Here is a 23,932-nt window from a genome sequence, read left to right as displayed (position 1 = left end):
TTTCTCAGTAAACTGGCAACAGTTGAGAACACCCTACCACATACCAATCATTCTTGCCATTCTTTGTTTCTGAAGCTGAATTAGATGTACTTCTTGTTATTTATAGTCTCTTTTGACGCTAGAGAATGAACAGTAATATAAAAATGACTTTAGCAATTTTAAAAAATTTAACATGTGTATTATAGGTTATCATAGGTTTTATATTTCAGTGTCTTCAGTGTAAGTAGTTGTACTCTGAAGTACACAGTTCATTTTGTAGAGATGTGTGGTGTGGCTGAGGCATGAGGGGAACCCAAAATGAAAAGTTTAGATAAGAAGAATGAAAGAACTAAAGGAACTTTTGCCAATTCAGGTTCTTTGGCTCAGCCTTTCAAAAATTGCACAGGAAAGTACAATACAGTTTAGATAACCAGTTTGCTATAACCATTATCTTTTGCAAATATCACTTCTTAAGCAGTGCATAGCATTGCACAAAGATAGTTCCTATACCCAGTTGTAGTCTCCTGAAAGAATAAAATTTTAATTGGTTAGAAAGAGGTGAACATACCTAGAGCAAGGAAAAAAAATAGTAACATTTCTCTTAGTTGTTCCATACAGTCAAATCAACAGTAAGTGTATGTTTTGGGTGTAGTGAAAGGGTTAGTACGTACTTGGAATACTGAGAGGAAAACAGAAATTCTGTGCCTAAGACTTAAATGGTGATAGGAAGAATGAGCATTTCATTCTAATCTGCATCACACTTCTGAATGTGTTTGACCTAGTGGAAAGTGGTTACTATAATTGGCCATGTCTATTTGACTGATTAGTCTGGATTCTGTGCGTCAGTCAAAATGAGATGTTTGGCACTCATCTACAAATGACTTGGTAGATAACAATAAGCCTCTTCTCTGCAAAGTTGGCTTCTGTGGGAGTGAGGTAGAGGGACAGTGCAGGAAGCAATTACGTCTTTCATCTCAGGACTTTAAATTATAGATTTAAATATTGAAAAGTTAAAAATAAAGACCTTACCCTGAAGTTCAAGCCAAAATGAAAAGAAAGGAAGCAGAGAAAGAAGAGAGACATAATCAGAGAAGATTCTTTGAAGGTGGACTCCTTTCTACTAGGCAGAAGCAGTAAGTGATTTAGCACCATTCATGGGAATTTGCATGAGAGGAAATTCAGTCAAACCAAATATCAGTTTGAGTGAAGTATGTTCTCAGAACACCCTAAACCACCTCTCTATCTCCTCATTGGTTGCCTGCTCACCTTTCCAAAAGAAAATGTTCAGGGCAAAAATATAGGAGATAAAATAAAGCAAGGTAACATTTTAAGAACACTATTATATATTGAAATTCTATCCTAGTGATAGGAAAGCACTTTGTAAGGCATTCGCATAAAGTAATACAACTGTTTTTGCCCATACAGACTTTGTGTCACTAAATTTGTCTTGAAAAGGGGAAATTATTTTAACACTAAGCTTATATGAGATAAAATGTGAAGAATTAAAAAAAAAAAGTTTAGTCTGCAAAATCATATCATATTTAGAAGATAAGTGAATGTTAACAAGCATACTTTACAAAAGAAAAGTGTCTTTTGTTTTGTTTTTATTGTAGTAAAATGAAAAACAGTGTTTTAATTCAGCTTTCTGGATTTGGTGGAAAAATACCAGATTGAAATTTAGTTAGTACATCTCATGTTAGAAATATGTTTCATTCACTGTAATTTATTTGAAATTTAAGGTGAAAATAACAGATCAAGAAAACTTACATTAGTTAATATTGAGTAGTACACTATATAAGTTTGTATTTAAAATACTTTAAGATAAAAATCATTTTTGTGTTTTATCAAATGTATGGTCTTTAATTAACCCAAGATGGAAATTTAACCCATTTTTCATTATGTAATTCTTACAAATGCTAGGCTTTCAAGTGCTTTTTCAATTACTATAGTTTCTTAACTTTTGGCAAGTTTAAACTTCTTTGAGAAAAATACACATCTAAATAAGATTTAAATATAATTTACAGGGTTTACCACTTCTTTTTACTCCTACACACAAAACCAAAAGGATTCTTGGACTTTAGATTAAGAATTTCTATTCTAATTACTTCTGCAAGTTTGAATATTTTTAAAGTCTAGATCTCATCTGCTTTGCAAACTGTCCTGATATTTTATGAAACAAGTTTTTGTTTCTAAACTTTGTGATCAGAAGACCATACTTTAATTCCATGAAGAAAATTTTAGATATGTAGCACAGAATTTAACCAGTTAATATTTACTGTCTATTAATTAAATGTTCAATTTAAAAATTAATGAATGTTTAGATTATTCAGTAGTTTTGTATAACTGTTTAAAAAGTCTTGTTAACATTTAGAGAGAAGAAATATATTAATATTATTTTATTAAGAAACAACCCTTTTTTTGGCAATGTCATTTAATAAACTATTATCATTGATGTAGGGATGAAGACATGCAAAGTTTGGCTAGTTTGATGAGTATGAAGCAAGCTGACATTGGCAATCTAGATGACTTTGAGGAAGATAATGAAGATGATGATGAGAACCGAGTGAACCAAGAGGAAAAGGCAGCAAAAATTACTGGTTGGTTGGTTTTATTTGCTTTAAACTAAAAATTTATCTTTTTTTGCAGAAAAACTCATTGTTGTTTCCCAGGAAAAAATCAATTCCACTAACAAGGTATTTTTTCTTCCTTAATACTCCTAATATAATACAGCATTTAGCTTGCTGGAAACTTTATATGCTGATGGTAAATAACAGAGTTTAACAAGTCCAAGGCTAGTCAAGAAAGCATCAAACTACTGAATATAGTATGAAGTAACCTAAATATATTCATAGTTATTTTGTCATTGTATGGAATGAATGCTAAGTAAAAATCTGTCTTAAGGAAAAGATGAGATAACATTGACTATCTTCCTCTAGTTCATGTTCATTTATTCACATGAAGTGTATGGACATTCTTTGTTTTGAATTTGTATACATCTTATGTATCCTTATGTATAGAAGCTTCCATGCAAGTATTTCTTATAGCTGGTTTGATCAAACTACTAAAATGGTTAGTAGTTCAAACCTCTGTATTAATTGGTCAATAAATGGTTATCAACAATCTGGCTATCACACTTAAGGAACTGATGTTACACCTTTATTATTGGAATGAAAATCAAGTACTATATACATATTCCTTTCAGCTAGGAAATTGCTATCAATTTCTGGATTGATAGCTCTTGACTCTATCATCTATTCACCTCTTGGTGATTTTTCCAAATTAATTGGGTACTTTGGCACTTATCTCTTGGCTATGCCTCAATTCTTGCTGTTTTATGGGGGATTTCCTTTGATCACATGGATGAGCAATTTAATTTCTTAATTAAAAACTTCTGTGACTTCCTCAACTCCAGTGACCTTTACTTTTACTTCTGTTAAAAGGAAGTGGTCAGACTTGTATGCAAAGATAGATGTTTTGTCCTGAGCAAATTTTATAAATTACAGTTGCCTCTTTATTGATTTGAACTGCATAGGTCCACTTGAATGTAGATATTTTTTAATAGTAAATACTGCAGTACTACATGATCTGTGGAGATGAATATGTAGAAACTGAGGACTTGAAGGAACCATGAATATAGAAGGCCAACTATAGGTTATACGTGGATTTTCCACTGTACAGAGGGTTGATGTTCCCTAAACTCTGTTTTATTCAAGGGTCAGCTGCATTGTTTTCTAATTTATGTTTGCCGTTTTGATTTCTTATTTAACCCAAGAATGTTTAGAAGAATGTGCTTTATCATGGGCTGTGTTTATTTCTAGTTTAATTAGAATAAGATTCTGAAGCCTATCATATCTCAATTTTTTAAAAAATATTATTGAGATCTTTTTCTTTGTAGTATAGATAGATGATCTGTTTTTGTAAGTATTTTATGAACATCTTTTTATATGTATATTCTCTTTGTTAGATTCAGCATATAACTTTTAGACCCAAGTTTACGTTTATATTATTTACTTATTTATATTCTTATGCTTTGTGTATAGTTCATCAATGAAAGAGAACTTCAATCCTAAATTATTTAGTTCATAAAAATTTATTCTTATACCTTCGTTGTGAATTAAAATTTGATCAGTTTGTACCATTTAATGCCTGTTGTCTAAAGTTTTTGCCTGATGTTGATATTTGTAATCCATACTTTCTTTGTATTTGGTGTATTTATCACTTTATTTTTATCCTATCTGTGTTAGATACTTCTCTTCATAAACAGTATTTTGTTATATTTCTTGCTATCTGACCTACTTAATTTCATTTCTATTACTTTATACTTTTATTTGGGAATTTTCTTCTTATTTTTTTCTACCCACTCCTTATATTTTTACCATTCTTAAATGTTCTTCAGTAGAGTAATTTGAAAGTTATACATCCTATATTTTCATTTTGGAATAGTATCCTCTGAAGTAAATAAGCCAGAGGGATAACTGAGCTTGTATTTCTCTACTAACATTAAAAGTGAAGCAGAATATGTTGACTCACCTTGTGTAAGATGAGAAATGCAATATGATTTCCTCTTCTCTATATTTGAATCTCTCCTTCCAACTCCTCCTGGCTATTATTTTTATTTCAGTAACATTTTGGGATTTCTTTTTTCAATAATAAATGCTGACATTTGCTTGTTTATAATGTCAGCAGAATTATATAATAATTTTTAAAATGCCATGTCTTTGCTGTCTTTGAGTTCTTTGTTTGATTTGGCTAGTTGAAGTACTTCAGGAAGGGAAGTTATGTCCTTTCCTTACCAATTCCAACTACTTCTTACCTATTCTTCAAATTTTAATTCTTTTGCCACATCCTCTGAGAAGCCTCTTATGCCCTCTACATTTAAAATTGTCACTCTGCCCCTTGTGCACTGTACCATTTACAAATGCATGCATTTTCTTACAGCATGAGTTTTTTATTCCAGTTGGGATGTAATTTAATCTTTTAATTAGAGAAATGGTTTATTCTTTGTATATGGCTTTTGGTTAAAACTAAATCTCAGTTAGGCATTTATACCATTAGTAGCAACTAGAATATCACACATTTTCATTGTTATAGCCATTTTGATCAGTGTTGTACTATTTTCATCACAGCAGTGGGAAAAAATGGTGATAGCATGTCACAAGTTCTGCACTGCTACTGAAAAGAAAAGAAAGGACAGTATTTTTGAGTGCAATACAGGTTTAGTGAAAGGATTCAGTAGTAATTAGATTTTATAGCTGAACTCTTATCTGAGTCCATTTGAGCTGCTATAACAAAATATCAAAGATTGGGTAGTTTATAAACAACAGAAATTTGTTTCTCACAGTTTTGGAGACTGGAAATCTGAGATCAGTGTGTCAACATGGTTGGGTAAGGACCATCTTCTGGGTCACAGACTTTTCATTGTATTCTTTACATGGTGGATGGGGGCAAGGGAGCTCTTTTGGGCCTCTTTTATAAGAGTATTAATCTCATCCAGCCTCATAACCTAGTCACCTCCCAAATGCCCCACCTCCTAATACTATCACATTGTAAATTAGGATTTCATTATATAAATTTTGAGAGACACAAACATTCATACCATAACAACCTTTATTGCTTAAACAAACATATATACTTTAATTTCTAAGATCCCTACTGCAGAAGTAACTTCTGGCGATAGCCTAAAATTCTCTGACTCTAATAGAAGTTACTTTTGATGATCCAAAATTTCTTTGGAATGCTACTGGTTTGTGTTATTATTTATGTATTTATTTTCCATATTTTGTGCAATTCCTTCAAGGTAGAGACTATATTTTGATCATTTTTTCCTCTCTAGCTTCTAACACATTGTCTGGAACACACTAAGGGTTTAAAATATTTTAAATGAAAGGCCACAAATGAATGAGTGGGCTTCCCTCTCCTATTGTAGCCCACATTTGTCACTCTGACCTATTGTCTTGTTCCATTCATTTTGACCTTTATACTGTCTTATATTAATATGAGATGTGATGGTCCCATTTGATGGACGAAATGCGATCTGGAGGAGACACATAATTCAGACCTTAAATAATTCAAGAGTAAATAATTCATGACACAAAAGTAATGAATATAAACTGTGTGTTGAGGGAGCATAGGTAAGTACTGACAGTGGATATTTCGTTTGTTTTAGGTCAGTAATGCCACAATCATTGTAACATACTTATGCTTTGACATTAACATATTTCTCCTCAGTATTTTTTTTAACTGTCATTAGAGCATTAAATCAGAGAAGGCAATGGCACCCCACTCCAGTACTCTTGCCTGGAAAATCCCATGGGTGGAGGAGTCTGGTAGGCTGCAGTCAATGGGGCCGCTAAGAGTCGGACATGACTGAGCGACTTCTTTCACTTTTCACTTTCATGCATCGGAGAAGGAAATGGCAACCCACTCCCGTGTTCTTGCCTGGAGAATCCCAGGGATGGGGGAGCCTGGTGGGCTGCCGTCTGTGGGGTCGCACAGAGGCGGACACGACTGAAGCGACTTAGCAGCAGCAGCAGCAGAGCATTAAATGTATTTCCTTGCGTGTTTAACTCAGTATTTTCTATTATATTTGCAGAGGACAATTACTTAAATTAATAGCACAGCATGTTATGGCAGTTAAATTAAAAACACAGCTTATTTTGACTTCCTTAGTTACATTTTTTTAGCACATGTAAATTTCATTCCGAAATGAACTCTCAGAAGTTTTTGTTTGTTTGTTTGTTTGTTTTTAGCACCAGCACTGCCACTCTAAAAATGTTTGAGTAAAATATTTTTAAGATAATAAAAAAATATTAAAATTTAACCTTAGTAATGTGTGAATAATAACTTAAGAGTAACCAAAGTGAATGTATTGTGTAAATATGGTACAAATAAAGGATGGTGGGTATTTTTATTTACCAGATAAAGTGGCAATAATAGAGCTTACATTTACTCTTCCTTGTAGCTTTAAAAATTGTTGATGCAATTTTTATAAAGGAAGGAATTATTTAAAAATTTCTCTATATTAAATATATCTTTATGTTATAATATGAATGCATAAAATACAGTCACATTATACCAATAAAATTATATATTATTTCCAGTAAAATTATATGGGCATATTATTTCTTCATATTTATATGAATATATATATAAGCTGCAAACTTCTTAAACAGACTGTTAGAATTATTTTGAGTATATCTTAGATTGATACCTAGGGGATCTTCATTTAGCCTATGTTCTTATGGAGTATAGCTGTAAATCATTAGTAATTGATAAAGTATATCTTCTGAAATTACAGACTTTGCTTGAAGTAAAATTAAATTCATGGTATATATTTAATTTAGACTGATCAAGGGCTTCCCTGGTGGCTCAGCGGTAAAGAATTTGCCTGCAGTGCAGGAGATGCAGGTTCAATCCTTGAGTCAAGAAGATCCTCTAGAGAAGGAAATGGCAACCCACTCCAGTATTCTTGCCTGGAAAATCCCTTGGACAGAGGAGTCTGACGGGCTACAGTCCATGGGGTTGCAAAAGAGTTGGACATGACTTAGCAACTAAATGATACCAACTGATCAAAAGCCTCTTCTCTATCTGAGATAAAATTCACTGCTAAGTGGATACAGGGACTGGCTGTTAGGTAGGAACCTTTTATTGAAGTTACCCATATAGATGTTTTCTGCAGAGGTGCAGTATGCATGAATGGGTAGTTGGAAAAATCACTGAAATGTAGTGGGAGTGATAGACATTGGAACTGAACAAACAAAGCCTTTTAATATGAAGTTTACTGTAGCAGGTATTCAAAATTATATATGGTTTCAAAACAATTAGTACCTCTCTCTATGTGGCAACCTCACAGTACTTGAATGAGGATTTGTTCATTTGATCATCTTTGGGATTCATGTTGAATTTCTGAATATACACCAACAGAAATGGGAGAAAAAAGTGACATTGTCACATTAAGTGACAAAGTCTTACTGAATGTAGCTAAGAAGATTTGATTTAAATGAAGCAGTGTACTGCTACTGCTGCTAAGTCATTCCAGTCGTGTCTGACTCTGTGCAACGGCAGCCCACCAGGCTCCCCCGTCCCTGGGATTCTCCAGGCAAGAACACTGGAGTGGGCTGCCATCTCCTTCTCCAATGCAGGATAGTGAAAAGTGAAGTCGCTCAGTCGTGTCCGACTCCTAGCGATCCCATGGACTGCAGCCTACTAGGCTCCTCCGTCCATGGGATTTTCCAGGCAAGAGTACTGGAGTGGGGTGCCATTGCCTTCTCTGGAAGCAGTGTACAAAAAAGCATTATTGGGGAAATCAAACATCATGAGAAACCTGAAAGTTCCCTGGTATACTTATAATTGTTGCAGAGATTGGCAGTGATTCTAGTTAGGTTTAACCAGACATTCAGACTCACAGGACCCAAATAGCGCAAGCTTGGCATTAAACTCATTTAGAAGGATATTGGACAAGAAACAGCATTCAGCAGAGCATTCCTCTTTCACTGGAGTTTTCAATGGCAGCCCAGTTGCTATTCTTTGATCTCTACCCCCAAATGACAACTTGGGTACAAGGAGATTAGATCCATATAGTTAGAAACAGGGATTATCTTGGCTTACAATATTTATGATGCCCAAGAACTAATAGCTTTTGTAACAGTTTGATAAGTATAGTTTCCAGGGTCCCTGTGAGGGACATGCTCAATTACATGCATATCCACAATCAGCGAAGGTCAAACCGTGGCCTTCCATTAGGTATGTAGTTCATTTAGAGTCCTCCCATCCAGATGCAGGGTGAATCAAAGGCTTCCCTGGTGATTCAGCTGGTAAAGAATCTGCCTACAATGCAGGAGACTTGGATTTGATTCCTGGCTGGGGAAAATCCCTGGAGAAGGGAATGGCAACCCATTCCAGTATTCTTGCCTGGGAAATCCCATGGATAGAGGAGCCTGGTAGGTTACAGTCCATGGGGTTGCAAAGAGTCCGGCATGACTGAGTGAGTAACACACACACATACACATATCCAGAACAGTTTATATATCAGGATTTATTTTTACCATGAGCAATATTGCCTGGTGTTTGTTAATCCTTTTTCTATAGTTGGTAAAGTTAATTCAGGAGGAGGAAGAGAAAGTGACATATTGGCTACCTTCAGGGAACATAATCTTACAGCACAGATGGTAGTAGAGAAGATAGCAGTTCATATTTGAGGATCTAGAGTTGATTATGGTATGACTCAGCCCTCTGAGATTAAATGTCCTACTTGCTAGGGTTATCGATAGGGATAAATAGGTCTCTTTTCTTAGATTAAAAGGTTTCTCAGAATTAACCTGGGGCTCTGGTCAGAAAATACATCTATTAATTTGTCCGTTTTTTTTACTTCTGGTTTTTTGCTTCTGGGGTTTACACTCTGGTACTTAGGAGACAAATTAACAAAATCATAGAATTGCTGTGGACTCTATAAAGTAACAATAAATTAAAATGACCACCTATTTTGGAAATCTGTGTGAAGGATGAGAATTTCTGGAATATCGCATCTGCTATTTAGGTTGTAAGGTTGGAAAATAGAAGCAGAGAGGTGGGGCATTTCTAGTGTCTTGAGCTAAAAAGTTTGCAAAGTATCAAGCTAACTCTTAAAGGAGTTTGAGACACTAGGATGAGAGACTGAAGATAGCAAGAACATTTCTTCTCAGTGTTTAGAACTCAAATGTATCAACTGAAAGAATAGTAGAAATGGCCGAAGATAGAAACTACAAATTCAGCCTGCTTTCTATGTGACTCTTAAACCATAATGCTGCTTGGTTGGTACTAAAGACAACTGAACATTATCTAGCACCCCAAGCAAGACTCTGGGAGAATTCTGTGGATACTGAGAGTCCATCTGACAGAACCACAAGGGAAGTAAGAACTCTGAAGGAGAAGTTGGACGATCTCCAGTATTTATTTAGGAAAGAGACAAGAGACAATTAATATTCTAAGTACCCATATGCATTCTTTAAGGATTTATCCTAGAAATGCAAGGTTGCTTTAACCATAGTAACAGAATAAAGGAGAAAAATCATATAATTACCTCAATAGATGCAGAAAGGAACATTTGAAAAAATTCAATACCAATTTCTCAGAAGTTTTAATATAAAGGAATTTCTTCATTTTGATAAATGGCATCTGTGGTGAGCTAACATCATATATAATGACGAAACACTGAACACTTTTCCTCCAGAGATTGGGATCAAGGCCAGGATGTTTGCTGTCTCCACTTTTATTCAATATTGTACTGAAGACCTTAGCAAGGGCACATGATACAAAATCAATATAGAAAATTTATATTTTTGTATATGAACAGTAAACATTTGGAAGATAAGGTTAATGAAACAATTTCATTTACAAAGGAGGCTGAAAGTAACATAGACTTCTTCAAAATGAATTTAGCAAAAGATGTAGAAAAACCTCTACCCTGAAAGCTATAATACATTATTGAAGGTAATTAAAGAAGATCTTATTAAATAGAGATTCTATGTTCATAGATTAGAGAACTCAATATTGTAAAGATGTTATCTTCTCCCCAAATAGATCTATGTTCAACTCAGTGCCATTCATAATCCTAGCAGGCTTTTTTTTCTGACTGTGCTGGGTTCTTCATTGTGGTGCATGGGCTTCTCTTGTTGCAGAGCACAGGCTCTAGAGCATGGGCTTTAGTAGTTCTGGAGTGCGGACTCTAGTTCTGGCATACAGGCTCTCAAGCGTGCAGGGTCACTAATTGCGGCATGCTCGCATAGTTGTGGTGTGCTGGCTTAGTTGCCCTGCGGCATGTGGGATCCTGGTTCCCTAATCGGAGAATGAACCCAGGTTCCCTGCATTGGAAGGCGGATTTTTAACTGCTAGACCATCAGGAAGTCCCTTAGCAAGCTTTTTAAAGAGTAGACATTGATAGCTGATTCTGAAATACAGTTGGATTTATAAAGGAACTGAATAGCCCAAACAATATTGAAAAGGAACAGAATTGTTAATACTGTCTGACATCAAGATTTACTATAAAGCTGTGATAATTAAGATAGTATGGTGTTGGCATAGGAAAGATGAGTGGAACAAAACATGAAGTCCTGAAATAGAAACGTCTTTGGTGAATTAATTTTAGCAAAGGTACAGGACAGTTCAGTAAAGAAAAGATTTTCAACAAATTATGTTGAAACACCTAGATATCTGTATGGAATGAGTCTCAATTCCCACATGTATACAAACATTAATTCAAGGTAAATCATGGACCTAAATGTAGAAGCTAAAACTATAAAGCCTCTGGAAAAAAAGAGACTATATTTGTGGCCTAAGAGTGGACAGAAGGTTCTTATATTACACAAGACACAGAAAGTAACAACCATGAAAGAAAAATTTGATGAATTGACTTTGTCAAACTTTAAGATGCATACTATTGAAATAGGCCAATAAGAAAATGTATGGGCAATTTACAGACTAGAAGAAAATACTCAAAATGCATATATCTGACTTGTATCTGGAATAGGTGATTTTAATGTCCTCTAACTCAATAATAAAAAGACAACCCCCCCTTTTTTTGTGTGTGGTAATGGGCAAGGATTTGAACCTGTGGTTCATGAAGAAAGATACATCGTTAGCCAGTAAGCATTAGAAAATCTTGTTAGAGTCACTTGTCATCAGGGAAAAGCAAATTAAAATCATCATGAAATATAGCTCCACATTCCCCAAGTGGTTAAAATTTTAAAAACTGGCAATAAATTCTCAGTGTTGGTAAGGATGTGGACCTACTGGAACTCTCATCCATTGTTCATGAAGAATATAATAGTAAGGTCACTTGGGAAGTTTCTTATAAACACTACAGATATACCTAGGGCATATGTTTATAAAAATAAACATTAATAACATTAATAAATATTATAAAAATGTACCCTCTGACCAAGCATTCCGCTCCTTGTGGAGTGGAATCTTTATCCTTAAGAAAACATGTATCCAGAAAAGACTAGCATAAAAATGTTCATAATATTTTATTCAAAAGAGCCCCAAACTGGAAACAGCTCAGGTATATGTACATCAACAACAATATGGCTGAAGCATATTATATTTGTGAATGGAATACTATTCAGCAATAAAAATGAACTACTGATGTGTTCAGCAACATGGCTAGATCTCAAAACTATCATGCTGAGTGAAAAAGGATTTACATAAGTGTATGTACTATATTCTGTACTCTAAGGCCAAATTTGCCTGTTAATCCAGGTGTCTCTTGACTTCCTACTTTTGTATTCCAGTCCCCTATAATGAAAAGGACATCTTTTTTGGGTGTTAGTTCTAGAAGGTCTTGCAGGTCTTCACAGAACCAACCGTTCAACTTCAGCTTCTTCAGTGTTACTGGTTGGGGCATAGCTTGGATTACCGTGATATTGAATGATTTGCCTTGGAAACAAACAGATCATTCTGTCGTTTTTGAGATTGCATCCAAGTACTGCATTTCGGACTCTTTTGTTGACTATGATGGCTACTCCATTTCTTTTAAGGGATTCTTGCCCACAGTAGTAGATAAAATGGTCATCTGAGTCAATTTCACCCATTCCAGTCCATTTTAGTTTGCTGATTCCTAAATGTCGATGTTCACTCTTGCCATCTCCTGTTTGACCACTTCCAATTTGCCTCGATTCATGGATCTAACATTCCAGGTTCCTATGCAATATTGCTCTTTACAGCATTGGACTTTGCTTCTGTCACCAGTCACATCCACAACTGGGTGGTGTTTTTGCTTTGGCTCCATCTGTTTATTCTTTCTGGAGTTATTTCTCCACTGATCTCCAGTAGCATATTGGGCACCTACCAACCTTGGGAGTTCATCTTTCAGTGTCCTATCTTTTTGCCTTTTCATACTGTTCAGGGGTACTCAAGGCAAGAATACTGAAGTGGTTTGCCATTCCTTTCTCCAGTAGACCACATTTTTTCAGAACTCTCCACCATGACCTGTCCATCTTGGGTGGCACTACACGGCATGGCTCACAGTTTCATTGAATTAGACAATGCTGTGGTCCATGTGATCAGAATGGTTAGTTTTCTGTGATTGTTTTCAATCTCTCTGCCCTCTGATGGAGAAGGATAAGAGTCTTATGGAAGCTTCCTAATGGGAGAGACTGACTGAGGGGGAAACTGGGTTTTGTTCTGATGGGTGGGGCCATGCTCAGTACATCTTATATCCAATTTTCTGTTGATGGTGGAGCTGTGTTCCCTCCTGGCTATTTACCTGGGACCAAATTATGTGGAGTTAATGAAGATAATGGCGACCTCCTTCAAAAGGTCCCATGCATGCACTGCTGCACTCAGTACTCCCAGCCCAGCAGCAGGCCACCACTGACCTATGTCTCCGCTGCAGATTTCTGGACACTTCTGGGCAAGTCTGGGTCAGTCTTTTGTGGGGTCACTACTCCTTTCTCCTGGGTCCTGGTGTGCACAAGGTTCTGTTTGTGCCCGCCAAGAGTCTATTTCCTAGTCCTGTTTAAGTTCTGGCTGCTCTATGGTGGGGTTAATGGCGACCTGGTCATAGCAAACGCCCTTTTCCAACAACACAAGAGAAGACTCTACACATGGACGTTACCAGATGGTCAATACCAAAATCAGATTGATTATATTCTTTGCAGCCAAAGATGGAGAAGCTCTATACAGTCAGCAAAAACAAGACTCAGAGCTGACTGTGGCTCAGATCGTGAAACCTTGTTGCCAAATTCAGACTTAAATTGAAGAAAGTGGGGAAAACCACTAGACCATTCAGGTGTGACCTAAGTCAAATCCCTTAGGATTATACAGTGGAAGTGAGAAATAGATTCAAGGGATTAGATCTGATAGATTGCCTGATGAACTGTGGATAGAGGTTGGTACAGGAGGGAGGGATCAAGACCATGCCCAAGAGAAAGAAATGCAAAAAAGCAAAATGGCTGTCTGAGGAGGCCTTACAAATAGCTGTGAATAGAAGAGAAGTGAAAAGCAAAGGAGAAAAGGAAAGATACACCCATTTGAATGCACAGTTCCAAAGAATTGCAAGGAGAGATAAGAAAACCTTCCTCAGTGATCAGTGCAAAGAAATAGAGGAAAACAATAGAATGGGAAAGACTAGAGATCTCTTCAAGAAAATTAGAGATACCAAGGCAACATTTCATGGAAAGATGGGCTTGATAAAGGACAGAAATGGTATGGACCTAACAGAAGCAGAAGATATTAAGAAGAGGTGGCAAGAATACACAGAAGAACTATACAAAAAAGATCTTCACACCCAGATAATCATGATGGTGTGATCACTCACCTAGAGCCAGACATCCTGGAATGTGATGTCAAGTGGGCCTTAGGAAGCATCACACGAACAAAGCTAGTGGAGGTGATGGAATTCCAGTTGAGCTATTTCAAATCCTAAAAGATGGTGCTGTGAAAGTGCTGTACTCAATAACCAGCAAGTTTGGAAAACTCAGCAGTGGCCACAGGACTGGAAAAGGTCAGTTTTTATTCCAATCCCAAAGAAAGGCAATGCCAAAGAATGCTCAGACTACCGCACAATTGCACTCATCTCACACGCTAGTAAAGTAATGCTCAAAAATCTGCAAGCCAGGCTTCAACAGTCCATGAACTGTGAACTTGCAGATGTTCAAGCTGGTTTTAGAAAAGGCAGAGGAACCAGAGATCAAATTAACAACATTCCCTGGATTATCAAAAAAGCAAAAGAGATTCAGAAAAACATCTGTTTCTACTTTTTGACTATGTCAAAGTCTTTGACTGTGTGGATCACCACAAATTGTGGAAAATTCTGAAAGAGATGGGAATACCAGACCACCTCACCTGCCTCCTGAGAAATCTGTATGCAGGTCAGGAAGCAATGTTAGAACTGGACATGGAACAACAGACTGGTTCCAAATAGGGAAAGGAGTATGTCAAGGCCGTATATTGTCACCCTGCTTATTTAACTTATATGCAGAGTACATCATGAGAAACACTGGGCTGGATGAAGTACAAGCTAGAATCAAGATTGCTGGGAGAAATATCGGTAACCTCAGATATGCAGATGACACCACCCTTATGGTAGAAAGCGAAGAAGAACTAAAGAGCCTCTTGATGAAAGTGAAAGAGGAGTGTGAAAAAGTTGGCTTAAAGCTCAACATTCAGAAAACTAAGATTATGGCATCCGGTCTCATCACTTCATGGCAAATAGATGGGGAAACAGTGGCTGACTTTATTTTTGGGGGCTCCAAAATCAGTGCAGATGGTGCCTGCAGCCATGAAATTAAAAGACGCTTGCTCCTTGGAAGGAAAGTTATGACCAACCTAGACAGCATATTGAAAAGCAGAGACATTACTTTGCCAACAAAAGTCCGTCTAGTCAAGACTATGGTTTTTCCAGTGGTCATGTATGGATGTGAGAGTTGAACTATAAAGAAAGCTGAGCGCTGAAGAATTGATGCTTTTGAACTGTGGTGTTGGAGAAGACTCTTGAGAGTCCCTTGAACTGCAAGGAGATCCAGCCAGTCCATCCTAAAGGAAATCAATTCTGGGTGTTCATTGGAAGGACTAATGTTGAAGCTGAAACTCCAATACTCTGGCCGCCTGATGTGAAGAACTAACTCATTTGAAAAGACCCTAATGCTGGGAAAGATTGAAGTCAGGAGGAGAAGGGAACGACAGAGGATGAGATGGTTGTATGGCATCACCAACTCAATGGAAATGAGTTTGAGTCAACTCCGGGAGTTGGTGATGTACAGGGAGGCCTGGTGTGCTGCAGTCCATGTGGTTGCAAAGAATCAGACACAACTAGTGACTGAACTGAATTTATGTACTGTATGATTCCATTTACATGATGTTCTGGAAGAGGCAAAACTAATCTGGTGTTAAAAATATTAGCATAGTGTCAGCTAGTGTATTTGGAGATTGTCTGAAAAGAGGCATGACAGAATTAGTGGGAATTTGGTGGTGGTGTAGTACTCTGCCTCTTGTGTCACATGGATGTATATACATTTGTCAAAATTCATTGAACTGTACATTTTAAGATTTATACCTTTCATATATGTGCATGAGTAAAATGCTGGAAGGTAATGTGAGAATTATAATAAATTCATTAGATTAGTAAGAAAATGAATGATTTCAACTTTCTCATTTATTGGTCTACTGTGTGGTAGCTGGTCTTCAAAGATTGTCCTCCAGTGAGTGAAACGGACCTCCCAGTATTCATGCCCTTTTGTAGCCCCCTCCCTGTCTTCTGGGCTGGTTCCATAAATCACTTTTAATCAATAGAATGCAGTGAGGAAGTGACATTCTGTAACTTCCAAAGCTAAGTTGTAGCTTCTACCTGAGCCCCTTGTAGTGCATTTTGTGGGAGATACCAGATGCCATATAAAATGTCCCGCTACCCGGGATTGCTGTGTTGAAAGGAAACCCCAAAATACCCATATTGACAGCTGTTTACAGTGGGGGGTGGGGAGGAGAGAGAGATGCCTGAACAGTCTTCAGTTGTTCCAGCCTCTCAGCTGAAACACCAAACATGCGTTTGAAGAAACAGTTTTAGACATCCAGCCCAGTTCAGTGTTTTGGTGATTTAATCCCAAGCCACTCTCTAACTGCAATGAGCCACTCGGCTGAGTCCAGTCAATCCACAGAACTGTGAGAGATGATAATTTGTTTTAAGCCACCAAATTTTAGGTTGGTAGCTAAAACTAACGTTTCTAGAGATAAATGAAATGTGTTGTACATAGATACATAATACATACACATGTAGATATATGGATAGATATAAGATAAACACTAGATTAAAAACACAATTGCCAAAATTTAAAAATAAGGTGTATGTTTTTCTGCCTTTATAAAAATTATGGCTAGTATTAGGACTTTCATTCAGTTTATTCATTCATTCATTTGCAATATGATCTGCTAATGGGATTGAAAATCACATTATTAAACATATTAGTTATATCCATAAATCAAATATTTATGGGCTTAAAGCCTATGAGAAAAGTGACATCCTTGGAAACTTGATCTATGTCAAGAGGTTGCAGTGTTACTATCTTAAAATGAGATATGCCTGTACTGAATCCTATACTTTGGAGGGAAGAATGAGGATGCTACAAGATTTGTAGGTATGTTGTAGCTCTAGGTAGCCCCCACCCCACCCCCACACTGGCCCTTTTAACTCCACTACAGTCTTTCTTAAAAAGAAAAACCCACCTATTCTTTGTGACAGTACTTCCATCCCCCTGTTTTGGTCCAGTGTGATAATCTCTCATGGTCAATTTCTATCTTCTTTTGCCTTCCTAACAATAAAGAAGAGTCTCAAATTACTTGACCCTGTGCTTCGATTGCTTGCCCCTAATTTAGTTTGCCTTCTTATTCTCACCAATATGAAACAAGTCTAGATGGACACACTGTTACCGATGACTTAATACTGCACTATAGGTTTATTGCTCAATTTCAGTAGTGCTAGGGTAGGTAGAAATTATATTTGTGCTATTACATATCATTATTAAATAACATTTTCCAACGTATAGACTTTTGGTGAAATAAATCTTTAATAAATAATAAAATATATAAATACATTGGGCCAGGGAATTTTTTTGATCAGGGTGGTATATTACTAGGAAAGTGTCCCACATAAAAAAATTCTGGGAATTTGTGTTGTGAACCTCCTTTTAAAGTTTTAACTTCTGTTTTTCTGATTATACATGTAAAACATATTGACTGCAAGAAATTTGGAAGTAACAGAAAAGTACTTTTTTTTTAAAGGAGAAATATATAACAAAATTTGTATTTTAGGCTCTGCATCGGCATATGCAAATACCAATTGACTTATTTTCATAAGTTTCACAGGCAACTGTAGCTTGGTATGGCCAAACTGAATAGCCCCCTCTATAGTTCTAGAACTAATGTCCACACAGTCACCCAAGACAGAAACTTGGCAGGTATCCAAGATTCCTTTCCCCACCCCCCATGTCAAATTAAAACCTTCAAAACTTTCGTCTTAATTTATTCTTTAATTAGCAAATATTTACTAAGTCCCTCCCTTCATGAAATGGTGATGCTGAACTGCTCATCTTTTATCTTCCTATCCTGTTTTATTCAGTTGTTGCTACCATGTTGCTCCTGGAATGGATGTTTCTAAAATATGCGTTTGATCTTACAGTGGCTTCTCAGAGCTTTCAGAGTAAACTTCACATTCTTCATTTTGGTCACTGTAACCTTCATGACACCACATTGGCCAACCTCATCTCATTCCATTCCCCATCCCTGGCATCTTAACCCCCAAGCAACTTGCTGTTCCTCAGGTATATCATATTCTCATTTGCTTCCCTTGCATCGTTGTGGAAGGCCCTCCTCTTTCTCTTTTAATAATAACATTGATATCTATTTGTCTTATTTTCACTCAATAACTCCAGGAAGCCTTGCCAACCTCAGCCTGAGTTATACGCCTCTCTTCCAGTTTCACTTAGCCTACGATGCATGTCTCAATTATAACATATATTTATCATATATTGCCTTACTTATCTATCTGCCTCTCCAAAGTATAATAGGTACTTGAGAAATGTTTATTATGTAGATAAATGGTATGTCTTTGGAGATTGCTTCTTTTTATGATCTGGATCACTTTGTGAATGAATTCTAGAAGCAGAGGATCTAGGTGTTAAGTAAGGATTTATTTAAGATATGGATAAATAAGGAAAGCTAGGATAGGAAGGACAATTTATCATCAGAGATGAGAATGGAAATAAGTAGTTACTTTGGGTTAGTTAATGAGGGAGTGGCTCTTAGTGGTTTTACTTTATTTTTTATCAGTGGTTTTAGATTTTTTTAATCAGTGGTTTTAGATATCACCAAAAGCATGATGAGGAGAAGGAAATATTCTGAACATTCAGAAAAATTATAATGTAAATAATTTAGTCATGTGATAGTCACTTTGATAGTATTTAAATGAATGTCCATATTGTACATAAAAGTGTATAATGGAACAATAATAATGTTTTGAAGGTAAGGACCAAATTTAATGTTTCTTTAGTATTCCGTATATTGCCCCTTTTATAAGGTGTTTGAATAAATTATTTCTACTGTCATTGAAAATATATCTAAGAATATTAAATAAAATGTGTAAAGAAAGTACAAATCTTTGAGCATTATTTTAAAATATTTTAACCAGTAATTGCACATCTGGGAATACAGTGCAAATAAATGATACTAATATACATGATAAAATGTGACTATTAGTAATAATACCTCAGGATATTCTTGAGAATCAACTAATAACATATGCAGAGCCCTTTCTACTTCTTAATAGAGGTTAACTGCTGTTAACTAATGTTATTAATATTTGTTTTTTTCATGTTTTTTTAAGTTAAAAATAAATATCTGCAAACTTTTAAAAATACAAAACTAGTAATGAATGAAAAAAAGTCAGTCATGCACTTGTAGTCACATAGCATAGATTCTCCTATTACACTTCCTTGAAAATTGCAAAGTCACAGTAACTAGTAGTTTGGGGTAAAAAATCTAATTTAAGAATGAATTCTTCCTATTAAGGAATTTGCTAGGTTAATTTGAGTCAGAATGAGATTTAAACTATTGGAAGGATAAAATGGAAGAAGATACTTTATAAAAACTGATTATTTAGCTCATATTATTCACAGACTAAGAGTCCAGTTAGTATTAATTCTGTTTACTCTTTTTTATTTTCTATGATTGACTATCTCAGGCAGTTTTATTCATACAAAATATATTTCTCATTCAGACAAGGGAAAAGAATAAGTTTGTCGGTTTTTCTAGTAGTCGTTTATGGTCTTTTTCAGTGTTAATTTCTTTCTTTATCAATGGTAAATTCCATGAGGGCAAAACTGTGCCTGATATTTTTTTCATTCTTATGTTCCAAACATGGTACTTGGCTCAGAGTGATAAATAAGTATTTATTTGTTCAACAACAAATGATTGGATGAAGACAACCTTATTACAACCATGTATTTATATTATGTGGTTCAAATAAAATTTAGACTCTAGATTTGCGTGTTAAAGAACAGCATTTTAATGCTGAATTTGCGACTGTTTTCTATTTCTAACCATTTTATTTTCCACTGAATGATCTGGATCTGTTTGGTTTGTCCTAATGCCTAAGTTATTGCCAAGTTTTAACTTTGGAAATAGCAAGGATTAACTAGAATACTCTAGTAGGTTCTTAATATTTTATTCCAAGCTAATTTTCACCCAGTGAATCATAATTTCACATATTTGGAGTTGTCCAAAACGTGTATGACTCAATTTTTAAAATTCTATTTATGCACAGAATGAATTTTTATTTTAATATTTTGCTGTCTGTTCCTGTCTTTTTTATTCTGTCTCTTACTGGCTAAATAAGATATCCTGAAGCAAATACTCAGGAGTTCCCTTAAAAGCACAAATTCCCTAGAAAGCAGGAGTAGAAAATAGCTATTGCCTGCTTTTGTTATTTTGTGCTGATTTTTAACATTCTAGAATATTAACAAGTGCTTATTATGTTCATGATTCATGTAGATATATTCTTAAATCCTTTAATTTAAATTTAGAATACTATAAAACAAATAGCACATATTTTCTATGGTATCTGATGAAAATTTTTCTTTTCTATTTTTAATGCATTCATTTAAAGCCCTATTTTACAAATGTAGAATATGAAAGCCAATGGGTTATTATCTTTGTTTTGTATTTGTTAACCTAGTTAATAGTACTAATATAAATTTTAACAAAAATGTTCTCTATTTTAAATATGAGTACAGCATCACTTTCAGTTAAATACATCTGTTATAGTTTATCAAAATAACATCCTCGGACTGTATTCTTTTGATTAACCAAATATCCCCTCTCTTTGTCTTTTTGAGTAACAGCATGCTTCTATGACTCTTTAATTAAGTGACCTTTCCTTACATTTGTCTTGACTGGCTTCTGTTTACAGAAATTGTAAACCAATTGAATGCTCTGAGCAGCTTAGATGAAGATCAAGATGACTGCATAAAGCAAGCAAATATGCCTTCAGCTAAATCAGCCAGTTCCTCTGAAGGTCTAAGAGCTTTCTTCCTTTCTTTCTGCTTCTGATTGCCTGTATTTACTGTGACCTGCTACCTCTTGACTTTCTGTCTGTACTTAGCTGTCAGTTTTGTCTTTGTGCATTTCCTTTAATAAATTTTCTTTGGTAATTTGTAGTGCACCAACAGGCAACAGCATAACAGAACTTACCATCTTTAGCAAAACCCGTATCAGGATGATAGGCAGTGATTTTAAAATATCTTATAAGATAATAATTGGTCATATGACATATTTCTTGAGTTAGCTTATATATTGTAACAACATTGTTTTAGAAATATTTGCTTATATTACATCAGTTTGAATTATTCATTAATTTAGGAGTGAAAGACGTTTTTTCTCAATATATGTTAGTACTTTTTTATTGAATCAAGTAAGATTGAGATGAGTTTCTCTATTTTCTGTTATTTTCAAATTCATATGCATATGTCTGTTTTATTTTATTCGAATATGTTGGTATGCTACAAAATACTTGAATGGCATTCTTTCATTGGTAAAATGCTATGTCTTATTATTTGCAGGTATTATTAGTGTAAATTTTTACAGTTTGAAATGTTTCATGAATGAATGATAATTATGCTTAACTCTATGTAACCACAGTGAACTGACACATGTGTTTATTTTCAGAGCTTATCAACAAACTTAACTTTTTGGATGAAGCAGAAAAGGACTTGGCCACTGTGAATTTAAATCCATTTGGTGATCCTGATGTAGCAGAATTAAACCCGTTTGGAGATCCTGATTCAGAAGGTAGCACATTTTTTCTTTACTTTTGAAGTCTTTATTTAGTCAAGTTCTCATGATTTGTAAGGACAGAAAGAGATTTTTTTGTTTTGTTTTAAAGACTTATAAATTTTGTTTATAATGACTATTATTTATTCAATACCACTTGCAATTGATTAGCAATTCTGGATAGCTTCTATTGAACTATTTTTAAAGAAAAAAGAAAGCCTACATAGACATTTACTTGGGGCTTATTTTTTTTTAACTCTGTATTAGTTTGGTCAAATAGGAAAGCTCTAATATTAGATATAACAGTATTTTACTTAGCTGGCATACAGTAAAGTCTCATTATTTTGGCCTTACCAAGCAAGATCAGGTTGTGGGAAATACCCATATTAGGATGATGGAGGTGGCCTCTCTCTTTATATGGCTTCTCCACCCTCACACCTCAGTCTGATGAGCCTCTCCACCCCTAATTCCCTGTCTCTAGCTGGGAATTATTCTCAGTAACAAAAATTAAATTGTGCATGTGAATGTCACAGAACAGAAGAAAAGATTAAGAGCTACTCCTGTCATATATACAACATATATAGAAGAAATAAAACCAAGGTTTTTTTTTCCTTAGTCATTTTTCTTATCAAGTAGTTTCAAACTATTAAAGCTTAGAAAAGAGCTTTAAAGAAATAAGACCTTTGTTTAATTAAAATCTGTTTGCTCAAAGTAAATGCAAGAATGGGTAACCCCTGTTTGCATGTTTTAGACTGCTTTTATGACATCCTCATGAGCTTTAAAGAATTTTGCTACTGCCGATCATGGTGAAAATACGATTTCAATTTAAGGATTCACTGTATTAGAGCAATATCATTTCATAATCTACTTCTTCTTCTTCTCCTTCCTTTACTTTCTCCCTTCTTACCAAATTCTAAATTAGTAAGTTTAGATTACTGAGATTGTATTTTTTTGTGACTAATTTTATATTAAAGTATTTGAAATCTTAATGATTATAATACATCTTAGAAGTAATCTGGTTCAGCAGCCTCTTTTCACAGATTAGGGAGCTGAGGCCCAGAGGAATTAAGTGATTTGAATAAGAACTTCAGGTAAATGGAGGTGGAGTTGGAGCTAAGATTACTAATCAAGTGTCTTTTTTTGACCACAAAGCTCCTTAATAACATAGTATATATGTCTGAATACACTGAGTTAAAAAAAATTACCAAAATATTTTGAGATAGGAGTATTTGAGCTTTTCATTTTAAAATTAAATAAGTAATTTTTAAAAAACATATGTGTGTCTGTTTCCAAGGTATAGAAAAGAGTACTACATAATGTATATATTGTATCTCTATTTTGGAAAGGTTAAGAGAGCCTGATTCAGAATCTTTAATTATGCCTATAGAGCTAAGAATAAACTTGACAGCCAATATTTTCTTTAAATAAACACTTCTTGAAGACTTTAGAATAAGTATTTTCTATGAGAAGAATACTCATTTTTCTTGAAATAATTTATTATTAATTTTTATGATTAAAAACATGCATTCTCAAGTAATGCAAGTAGTTAGGAAAGAAAAAAATGTGTTGTGGTTGTTTAGATATTTGTTTTTTTTTTGTTTTGCTTTTATAGTTTTATTTCTCCTTTTAGATTCATGACAGTCTGTGCTTCAGTGACCTGTTTAGAAAGTCATTTTAAAATGTATGTTATCCTTTAAATGAAATAATCTCATCTTAAACTCTCCTTTGTTGCTATTCTATCATCTTTAAATCTTGCTCTATAGTTTGAGTACTTTCTTGCTTTTGGTTTTATAACTTATGAACTTGCTTGGATCAATTTTTGTAATCCTTTACCTGAAAGTAAAAATAAAAATGGTATTTCCATTAAACAGCTTTTGTCTATTTTGTTAATAAAAAATTGAGTGGGCAAAAAAACTCTTCAGTCTCTTCTACGCTCAGAGAAAAGAAAATGCTTCATTTAGATTAGTATAAAGGTTATAGTGGTGTTTGAGTATTATCCTGGTGTTACTAAAGATACAGTTACTGAGTCTCTTCTCTACCTTAGGCTGTTTTTAAATTCATTTCACTGTTGATTTATTATGATTTTATGAATTCTGTTCAATACTTTATGATTGCTTCACCATGGTGTATAGAATTTCAATTTAGAGTTGTTTGTTTTAGT

The 23,932-nt window shown here is 34.9% G+C and overlaps 1 protein-coding gene across 5 annotated transcripts in view; it reads left to right on the top strand.

Annotated features, from left to right (window-relative positions):
• EHBP1 (EH domain binding protein 1) overlaps window positions 1–23,932 on the top strand; it is a 355,495-nt gene that overhangs the window by 144,508 nt on the left and 187,055 nt on the right. For all 5 annotated transcript variants that reach the window (XM_070379386.1, XM_070379385.1, XM_070379384.1 and 2 more), the window contains exons 7-8: window positions 2,437–2,576; window positions 21,667–21,789. In XM_070379386.1, the coding sequence (XP_070235487.1) occupies window positions 2,437–2,576; window positions 21,667–21,789 (263 nt within the window). The remainder of the gene's footprint in view (window positions 1–2,436; window positions 2,577–21,666; window positions 21,790–23,932) is intronic.

This window comes from Bos mutus, chromosome 11 (genome assembly GCF_027580195.1).
Source record: "Bos mutus isolate GX-2022 chromosome 11, NWIPB_WYAK_1.1, whole genome shotgun sequence".
In the NCBI taxonomy this organism is placed as follows: domain Eukaryota; kingdom Metazoa; phylum Chordata; class Mammalia; order Artiodactyla; family Bovidae; genus Bos; species Bos mutus.
The sequence above is the reverse complement of the archived record's forward strand: the minus strand, read 5'-3'. Positions and strand labels throughout refer to the sequence as shown.